The sequence below is a fragment of the Platalea leucorodia genome, assembly GCF_965183815.1.
Source record: "Platalea leucorodia genome assembly, contig: HAP1_HAP1_SCAFFOLD_751, whole genome shotgun sequence".
In the NCBI taxonomy this organism is placed as follows: domain Eukaryota; kingdom Metazoa; phylum Chordata; class Aves; order Pelecaniformes; family Threskiornithidae; genus Platalea; species Platalea leucorodia.
Window position 1 is genome coordinate 1 of NW_028120901.1, and position 10,481 is coordinate 10,481.

At 66.7% G+C, this 10,481-nt stretch overlaps 1 protein-coding gene across 1 annotated transcript; it reads right to left on the minus strand.

The window, feature by feature from the left end:
• Window positions 1–82: 82 nt before the first annotated feature.
• Window positions 83–10,053, minus strand: BACC1 (BPTF associated chromatin complex component 1; the record flags this gene model as incomplete). Its single annotated transcript, XM_082339352.1, has 5 exons — window positions 9,921–10,053; window positions 3,235–3,329; window positions 791–892; window positions 518–693; window positions 83–197 (listed from the first exon to the last, which is right to left on the minus strand). Coding segments are annotated over exons 1-5 (509 nt in total), but the record flags the coding sequence as incomplete, so codon positions are not given.
• Between the last annotated feature and the right edge of the window lie 428 nt (window positions 10,054–10,481).

Genomic DNA, 10,481 nt, shown 5'->3' on the forward strand with positions numbered 1-10,481 from the left:
GGGGGGGAGCCCAAAGATGCCCCCCCCCCCCCATTTTGGGGGCTCCCCAAGATTCTGGGGACCCCCCCCAAATCTTGGGGACCCCCCCCCCCCCTTCGTACCCTGGTCGAAGTTGAGCTTCTTGGCGGGGGGGGGCTCCCCGAGCCCCTCGATGTCCACGAGGTCCCCGGCTGCTTCGGCCTCGCCGAGGGCGGCATCTGGGGGGGGGGGGGGCACAAAAAGGGGGGGTCAGGGGTGGGGGGGGACCCCAAAAATAAAAGGGGGGGGCAGGGAGGAGATGGGGGCCTTGGGGGGGTCAGGGGGACCCCAGAAGTGATGGGGGGTCCCCAAGGGGGATGGGGGACCCCAAACATAAAAGGGGGGGGCAGGGAGAAGATGGGGACCCTGGGGGGGGGTCAGGGGTGGGGGGGGACCCCAAAAATAAAAGGGGGGGGCAGGGAGGAGGGGGGGACCCCAAGAAGAAAAGGGGGGGATGGGGGGGGGGGGACACCCCCCAAACCACCCCCTCCCCCCCCACCTGTAACTTTCTGCTTCTTCGCGGGGGGGCCGGGGGGCTCCTGGGGGTTCCCCGGGGGGGCCCCAGTTTGGGGTGCCCCCCCCCCTTTGCGGGGTCCCTTTTTGGGGGAGTCGGCGGGGAGGGGCACCCCGCTGTCCTCGTAGGCCTTGCGCTTGGCCGTCGCCTTGATCTGAGCCCTGGGGGGGGGGAGAGAAAAATTGGGGTGAATGGGGGGGGAATTGGGGTGCGGGGGAGGGGGGGGGTGGGGGGGGGGACCCCAAAACCCCCCCTTACACCGTGCGGTCCTTGATGAGGGCGCTGATGCGGTTCAGGTCCTCCCCGAAGCGCTTCACCGCCGCCCGGAGCAGCTCCAGCTCCGGCTCCGTCCACTTGGCGCTGGGGGGGGGGGGGGCGGGGGGGGGGTCAGGGGGGCCCCACCCTCCAGCACCCCGAAAGTGGGGTCCATAGGGTGCCCCAGAGCTCGGCCCCCATGGGTAATGGGGGGGCTACTGGGACCTAGAGGTCCTATAGGGAGCCTGTGACCCCATAGGGACCCCGTGACCCCCATAGGGACCCCGTGACCCCATAGGGACCCCTCAGACCCTATAGGGACCCCTCAGACCCCATAGGGACCCTGTGACCCCATAGGGACCCTGCGACCCCCATAGGGACCCCGTGACCCCCATAGGGACCCCATGAACCCATAGGGACCCTGTGACCCCCATAGGGACCCTGTGACCCCCATAGGGGCCCCTCAGACCCTATAGGGACCCCTCAGACCCCATAGGGACCCTGCGACCCCATAGGGACCCCGTGACCCCCATAGGGACCCCATGAACCCATAGGGAGCCCCACAGACCCTATAGGGACCCCTCAGACCCTATAGGGACCCCATGACCCCCATAGGGACCCCGTGACCCCCATAGGGACCCCATGACCCCCATAGGGGCCCCTCAGACCCTATAGGGACCCCGTGACCCCATAGGGACCCCTCAGACCCCATAGGGATCCCGTGACCCCCATAGGGACCCCATGACCCCCATAGGGGCCCCACAGACCCTATAGGGACCCCTCAGACCCCATAGGGAACCCGTGACCCCCATAGGGACCCCATGGACCCCATAGGGACCCTGCGACCCCATAGGGACCCTGTGACCCCATAGGGACCCCTCAGACCCTATAGGGACCCCCTCAGACGCTATAGGGACCCTGTGACCCCCCATAGGGACCCTGTGACCCCATAGGGAGCCCCACAGACCCTATAGGGACCCCCGTGACCCCATAGGGAACCCGTGACCCCCATAGGGACCCCTCAGACCCTATAGGGACCCCGTGACCCCCATAGGGACCTCACAAGCCCCCCCAGCCCCATAGGGACCCCATAGGGATGCCAACACACCCTATAGGCACCCCCCAAGCCCTATAGGGACCCCCAGGACCCCCCAGATCCTATAGGGACCCCCCCAAACCCCCCCTCACCCGGCTGGGGAGGAGTCAGAGCTGGAGTCAGCTCCCCCATAGGCACCCCTACGCACCCTATAGCACCCCATAGGCACCCCATAGCACCCCATAGGCCCCCTACGCACCCTATAGGCACCCCATAGCACCCCATAGGTACCCCCATGCACCCTATAGGCACCCCATAGCACCCCATAGCACCCCATAGGCACCCCTATGCACCCTATAGCACCCCAAATCACCCCATAGGGACCCCAGCACACCCCATAGGCACCCCTATGCACCCTATAGCACCCCAAATCACCCCATAGGGACCCCTATGCACCCCATAGGCACCCCTACACACCCCATAGGCACCCCAAATCACCCCATAGGCCCCCATAGGCACCCCATAGCACCCCATAGGGACCCCATAGGCACCCCTATGCACCCTATAGCACCCCAAAACACCCTATAAGCACCCCTATGCACCGTATAGGCACCCCTACACACCCCATAGGCACCCCATAGCACCCCAAAACACCCCATAGGCACCCCTACGCACCCTATAGCACCCCATAGCACCCCATAGGGACCCCTATGCACCCCATAGGCACCCCATAGCACCCCATAGCACCCCATAGGGACCCCTATGCACCCCATAGGCACCCCATAGGCACCCCAAATCACCCCATAGGCACCTCTACACACCCCATAGGCACCCCATAGCACCCCAAAACACTCCATAGGCACCTCTACACACCCCATAGGCACCCCATAGCACCCCATAGCACCCCATAGGGACCCCATAGGCCCCCATGGCACCCCATAGGCCCCCTATGCACCCCATAGCACCCCATAGCACCCCATAGGGACCCCTATGCACCCCATAGGCACCCGTACGCACCCTATAGCACCCCATAGGCGCCCCATAGGCCCCCCTATGCACCCCATAGCACCCCATAGCACCCCATAGGGACCCCTACGCACCCTATAGCACCCCAGCACACCCCATAGGCACCCCATAGCACCCCATAGGGACCCCTACGCACCCTATAGGCACCCCATAGCACCCCATAGGGACCCCTACGCACCCTATAGCACCCCAGCACACCCCACAGGCACCCCATAGCACCCCATAGGGACCCCTATGCACCCCATAGGCACCCCTACACACCCCGTAGGGACCCCTATGCACCCCATAGGCCCCCTACGCACCCTATAGCACCCCAGCACACCCCATAGCACCCCCATGGCCCCCCCGAGGCCCCCCCCGGGCCCCCGCCCCCGGCCCCGCTCACCCGGCCGGGGAGGAGTCGGCGACGGGGTGCAGCTGCATCGTCAGCTCCCCCAGCCTGGTGAAGGCCGCGCCCGCCGCCGAGAAGATCTCGCCCACCTGCGGGGACCCGCAGCCTGACGGCACTGGGACCAGCACCGCCACTGGGACCCCACTGGGACCCCACTGGGACCGGCACCGCCACTGGGACCCCACTGGGACCCCACTGGGACCAGTACTGGCACTGGGACCAGCACCGCCACTGGGACCCCACTGGGACCCCACTGGGACCAGTACTGGCACTGGGACCCCACTGGGACCCCACTGGGACCAGTACTGGCACTGGGACCAGCACCGGCACTGGGACCCCACTGGGACCCCACTGGGACCAGTACTGGCACTGGGACCAGCACCGGCACTGGGACCCCACTGGGACCACACTGGGACCAGTACTGGCACTGGGACCCCACTGGGACCCCACTGGGACCAGTACTGGCACTGGGACCAGCACCGCCACTGGGACCCCACTGGGACCCCACTGGGACCAGCACCGCCACTGGGACCAGCACCGCCACTGGGACCCCACTGGGACCAGTACTGGCACTGGGACCCCACTGGGACCACACTGGGACCAGTACTGGCACTGGGACCAGCACCGGCACTGGGACCACACTGGGACCAGTACTGGCACTGGGACCCCACTGGGACCCCACTGGGACCAGCACCGCCACTGGGACCCCACTGGGACCCCACTGGGACCAGTACTGGCACTGGGACCCCACTGGGACCCCACTGGGACCAGCACCGCCACTGGGACCAGCACCGCCACTGGGACCCCACTGGGACCGCACTGGGACCACACTGGGACCGGCACTGGCACTGGGACTGCACTGGGACTGGCACTGGGACCAGTACTGGCACTGGGACCAGCACCGGCACTGGGACCGCACTGGGACCACACTGGGACCAGCACCGGCACTGGGACCGGCACTGGGACCGCACTGGGACCACACTGGGACCAGTACCGGTACTGGGACCCCACTGGGACCACACTGGGACCGGCACCGGCACTGGGACCGCACTGGGACTGGCACTGGGACCAGCACTGGGACCAGCACCGGCACTGGGACCCCACTGGGACCACACTGGGACCGGCACTGGGACCAGTACTGGCACTGGGACCAGCACCGGCACTGGGACCGCACTGGGACCACACTGGGACCAGTACCGGTACTGGGACCGCACTGGGACCACACTGGGACTGGCACTGGGACCAGTACTGGGACCAGTACTGGCACTGGGACTGGCACTGGGACCGCACTGGGACCACACTGGGACCACACTGGGACCAGCACCGCCACTGGGACCACACTGGGACCACACTGGGACCGGCACCGCCACTGGGACCGCACTGGGACCAGTACTGGCACTGGGACCCCACTGGGACCCCACTGGGACCAGTACTGGCACTGGGACCAGCACCGCCACTGGGACCCCACTGGGACCCCACTGGGACCAGCACCGCCACTGGGACCAGCACCGCCACTGGGACCCCACTGGGACCAGTACTGGCACTGGGACCCCACTGGGACCACACTGGGACCAGTACTGGCACTGGGACCAGCACCGGCACTGGGACCACACTGGGACCAGTACTGGCACTGGGACCCCACTGGGACCCCACTGGGACCAGCACCGCCACTGGGACCCCACTGGGACCCCACTGGGACCAGTACTGGCACTGGGACCAGCACCGCCACTGGGACCCCACTGGGACCCCACTGGGACCAGTACTGGCACTGGGACCCCACTGGGACCCCACTGGGACCAGTACTGGCACTGGGACCAGCACCGGCACTGGGACCCCACTGGGACCCCACTGGGACCAGTACTGGCACTGGGACCAGCACCGGCACTGGGACCCCACTGGGACCACACTGGGACCAGTACTGGCACTGGGACCCCACTGGGACCCCACTGGGACCAGTACTGGCACTGGGACCAGCACCGCCACTGGGACCCCACTGGGACCCCACTGGGACCAGCACCGCCACTGGGACCAGCACCGCCACTGGGACCCCACTGGGACCAGTACTGGCACTGGGACCCCACTGGGACCACACTGGGACCAGTACTGGCACTGGGACCAGCACCGGCACTGGGACCACACTGGGACCAGTACTGGCACTGGGACCCCACTGGGACCCCACTGGGACCAGCACCGCCACTGGGACCCCACTGGGACCCCACTGGGACCAGTACTGGCACTGGGACCCCACTGGGACCCCACTGGGACCAGCACCGCCACTGGGACCAGCACCGCCACTGGGACCCCACTGGGACCGCACTGGGACCACACTGGGACCGGCACTGGCACTGGGACTGCACTGGGACTGGCACTGGGACCAGTACTGGCACTGGGACCAGCACCGGCACTGGGACCGCACTGGGACCACACTGGGACCAGCACCGGCACTGGGACCGGCACTGGGACCGCACTGGGACCACACTGGGACCAGTACCGGTACTGGGACCCCACTGGGACCACACTGGGACCGGCACCGGCACTGGGACCGCACTGGGACTGGCACTGGGACCAGCACTGGGACCAGCACCGGCACTGGGACCCCACTGGGACCACACTGGGACCGGCACTGGGACCAGTACTGGCACTGGGACCAGCACCGGCACTGGGACCGCACTGGGACCACACTGGGACCAGTACCGGTACTGGGACCGCACTGGGACCACACTGGGACTGGCACTGGGACCAGTACTGGGACCAGTACTGGCACTGGGACTGGCACTGGGACCGCACTGGGACCACACTGGGACCACACTGGGACCAGCACCGCCACTGGGACCACACTGGGACCACACTGGGACCGGCACCGCCACTGGGACCGCACTGGGACCAGTACTGGCACTGGGACCCCACTGGGACCCCACTGGGACCAGTACTGGCACTGGGACCAGCACCGCCACTGGGACCCCACTGGGACCCCACTGGGACCAGCACCGCCACTGGGACCAGCACCGCCACTGGGACCCCACTGGGACCAGTACTGGCACTGGGACCCCACTGGGACCACACTGGGACCAGTACTGGCACTGGGACCAGCACCGGCACTGGGACCACACTGGGACCAGTACTGGCACTGGGACCCCACTGGGACCCCACTGGGACCAGCACCGCCACTGGGACCCCACTGGGACCCCACTGGGACCAGTACTGGCACTGGGACCAGCACCGCCACTGGGACCCCACTGGGACCAGTACTGGCACTGGGACCCCACTGGGACCCCACTGGGACCAGCACCGCCACTGGGACCCCACTGGGACCGCACTGGGACCACACTGGGACCGGCACTGGCACTGGGACTGCACTGGGACTGGCACTGGGACCAGTACTGGCACTGGGACCAGCACCGGCACTGGGACCGCACTGGGACCACACTGGGACCAGCACCGGCACTGGGACCGGCACTGGGACCGCACTGGGACCACACTGGGACCAGTACCGGTACTGGGACCCCACTGGGACCACACTGGGACCGGCACCGGCACTGGGACCGCACTGGGACTGGCACTGGGACCAGCACTGGGACCAGCACCGGCACTGGGACCCCACTGGGACCACACTGGGACCGGCACTGGGACCAGTACTGGCACTGGGACCAGCACCGGCACTGGGACCGCACTGGGACCACACTGGGACCAGTACCGGTACTGGGACCGCACTGGGACCACACTGGGACTGGCACTGGGACCAGTACTGGGACCAGTACTGGCACTGGGACTGGCACTGGGACCGCACTGGGACCACACTGGGACCACACTGGGACCAGCACCGGCACTGGGACCACACTGGGACTGGCACTGGGACCAGTACTGGGACCAGTACTGGCACTGGGACTGGCACTGGGACCGCACTGGGACCACACTGGGACCACACTGGGACCAGCACCGGCACTGGGACCACACTGGGACTGGCACTGGGACCAGTACTGGGACCAGTACTGGCACTGGGACTGGCACTGGGACCGCACTGGGACCACACTGGGACCACACTGGGACCAGCACCGCCACTGGGACCACACTGGGACCACACTGGGACCGGCACCGCCACTGGGACCGCACTGGGACCAGTACTGGCACTGGGACCCCACTGGGACCACACTGGGACCAGTACTGGCACTGGGACCAGCACCGCCACTGGGACCCCACTGGGACCGGCACTGGCACTGGGACTGGCACTGGGACCGGCACTGGGACCGGCACTGGGACCCCACTGGGACCAGTACTGGCACTGGGACCAGCACCGCCACTGGGACCACACTGGGACTGGCACCAGCACTGGGACTGGGACCAGGACTGGCACTGGGACTGGCACTGGGACCGGCACTGGCACTGGGACCGGCACTGGGACTGCACTGGGACCAGTACTGGCACTGGGACCAGCACTGGGACCGCACTGGGACCAGTACCAGCACTGGCACTGCACTGGGACTGGCACCGGGACTGGCACCGGGACTGGCACCGGGACTGGGACCAGCATTGGGACCAGTACTGGCACTGGCACTGCGACCAGTACCAGGACTGGCAACAGCACCAGCACCATACTGGGACCATGCTGGGACCAGCATCAGGACCAGTATTGGCACTGGGACCAGTACCAGGACTGGCATCAGCACCAGCACCATACTGGGACCATGCTGGGACCAGCACCGGCACCAGTACCAGGACTGGGGGACCAGCACCGTACTGGGACTGTGCTGGGATCGGCACTGGGACTGGCACCAGCACCAGGACCCTCACCAGCATCGGCACCGGCACCAGCACTGTACTGGGACCATACTGGGATCGGCACCAGTACCAGCACCAGCACCGTACCAGGGCTGTGCCAGGATCCACACCGGCACCAGTACCGGGACTGGGACCATACTGGGACCAGCACCGGCACTGGGATCATGCCAGGACCAGCACCAGTGCTCTACTGGGACTGTGCCGGCACCAAAACCAGTACTGGGACCAGCACCGGCTCCATACTGGGGCTGTAGCAGGACCAGTACTGGCACCAGGACCATACTGGGACCAGCACCAGCACTGGGACTGGGACCAGTAACAGGGACTGGGACGCAAATGGGGACGGGGACTGGAACCAGGACCCAGAACTGGGACCAGGAGTTGAACTGGGACCAGAACCAACCCAACTGGGACCCAAACTGGGATCCAGACTGGGACCTGGCTGGATACTGGGACCAGAGCTGGGACCCAGACTGGGACCCGAACCGGGACTGGGACCCAAACTGGGACCTGGCTGGATACTGGGACCTGAACTGGGACCCAAACTGGGACCAGTACCGCCCAACTGGGACCCAAACTGGGACCAGTACTGCCCAACTGGGACCCAGACTGGGACCTGGCTGGATACTGGGACCTGAACTGGGACCCAAACTGGGACCAGTACCGCCCAACTGGGACCCAAACTGGGACCTGGCTGGATACTGGGACCTGAACTGGGACCAGAACCACCCAACTGGGACCCAAACTGGGACCAGTACCGCCCAACTGGGACCCAGACTGGGACCTGGCTGGATACTGGGACCTGAACTGGGACCCAGACTGGGACCAGTACCGCCCAACTGGGACCCAGACTGGGATCTGGCTGGATACTGGGACCTGAACTGGGACCCAGACTGGGACCCGAACCGGGACTGGGACCCAAACTGGGACCTGGCTGGATACTGGGACCTGAACTGGGACCCAGACTGGGACCAGTACCGCCCAACTGGGACCCAGACTGGGACCAGTACCGCCGAACTGGGACCCAGACTGGGACCTGGCTGGATACTGGGACCTGAACTGGGACCCAAACTGGGACCAGTACCGCCCAACTGGGACCCAAACTGGGACCTGGCTGGATACTGGGACCTGAACTGGGACCCAGACTGGGACCAGTACCGCCCAACTGGGACCCAGACTGGGACCTGGCTGGATACTGGGACCTGAACTGGGACCCAGACTGGGACCAGTACCGCCCAACTGGGACCCAAACTGGGACCTGGCTGGATACTGGGACCTGAACTGGGACCCAGACTGGGACCAGTACCGCCCAACTGGGACCCAGACTGGGACCTGGCTGGATACTGGGACCTGAACTGGGACCCAGACTGGGACCAGTACCGCCCAACTGGGACCCAAACTGGGACCTGGCTGGATACTGGGACCTGAACTGGGACCCAGACTGGGACCAGTACCGCCCAACTGGGACCCAGACTGGGACCTGGCTGGATACTGGGACCTGAACTGGGACCCAGACTGGGACCAGTACCGCCCAACTGGGACCCAAACTGGGACCTGGCTGGATACTGGGACCTGAACTGGGACCCAGACTGGGACCAGTACCGCCCAACTGGGACCCAGACTGGGACCTGGCTGGATACTGGGACCTGAACTGGGACCCAGACTGGGACCAGTCCCCCCCGCTGGACCCGAACTGGGCCCGGAACCCCCCGCGCTGGGCCCAGCCCCGACCCGGACCCCAATGGGACCCGGACCCGCCCCCCCCACCGCGCCCCGAACCGGAAGTGGGTCCCTTTACCGGTACCGGAACCGGAAGAGCTCACCCCCACCGACGACCCCCTCCCCCCCTCCCCGATCCCGAAAACACCCGAAATCACCCCAAAAAAAAAACCAACACCCCCCACCTTCGTCGACGCTGACGTCATCGCCCCCCTCCCCGGCCCCTCCGGCCGCCGCCGCCTCCGCTCCGGTTCCTCTATGATCGCGGCCCGGCGGGACGCTCTGCCCCGCTCGCCTCTATGGTACCGCCGGCCTCCTTCTTTCTACCCCTCCGGAACCCCGCCCACCGCCCCAAGCCCCGCCCACGCCGAGCCCCAGCCAATCCAAACCTCAGCTCCAAGCCACGCCCACTCCCCAAGCCACGCCCACTCCCCCAAGCCCCCCCCACTTCCGCCTAGCGCGCCCCCCCTCCCGCGCCGCTCTACCCCGCGCTCTCTATGCCCTTAACCCCTCCCCCCTCCAAATTGGGGGGGTTTCCCCCAAAAAAAGCCCCCCCCGCCCCCAAAAACCACCATAACCGGTAGGGAACAACACGCTTTATTGGGGTAACTGGTCCATACTGGTCTGCGCCGCTGCGGGGAGAGAAAACCTGGTCCTCCAGGGTGGTTTCTGAGGTGGGGGGGGAGGGGGTTCCCTGTTAAATCGCGGGGTGCGGCCCCTTTAAATCGTCTTGGGGGGGGCCCCCC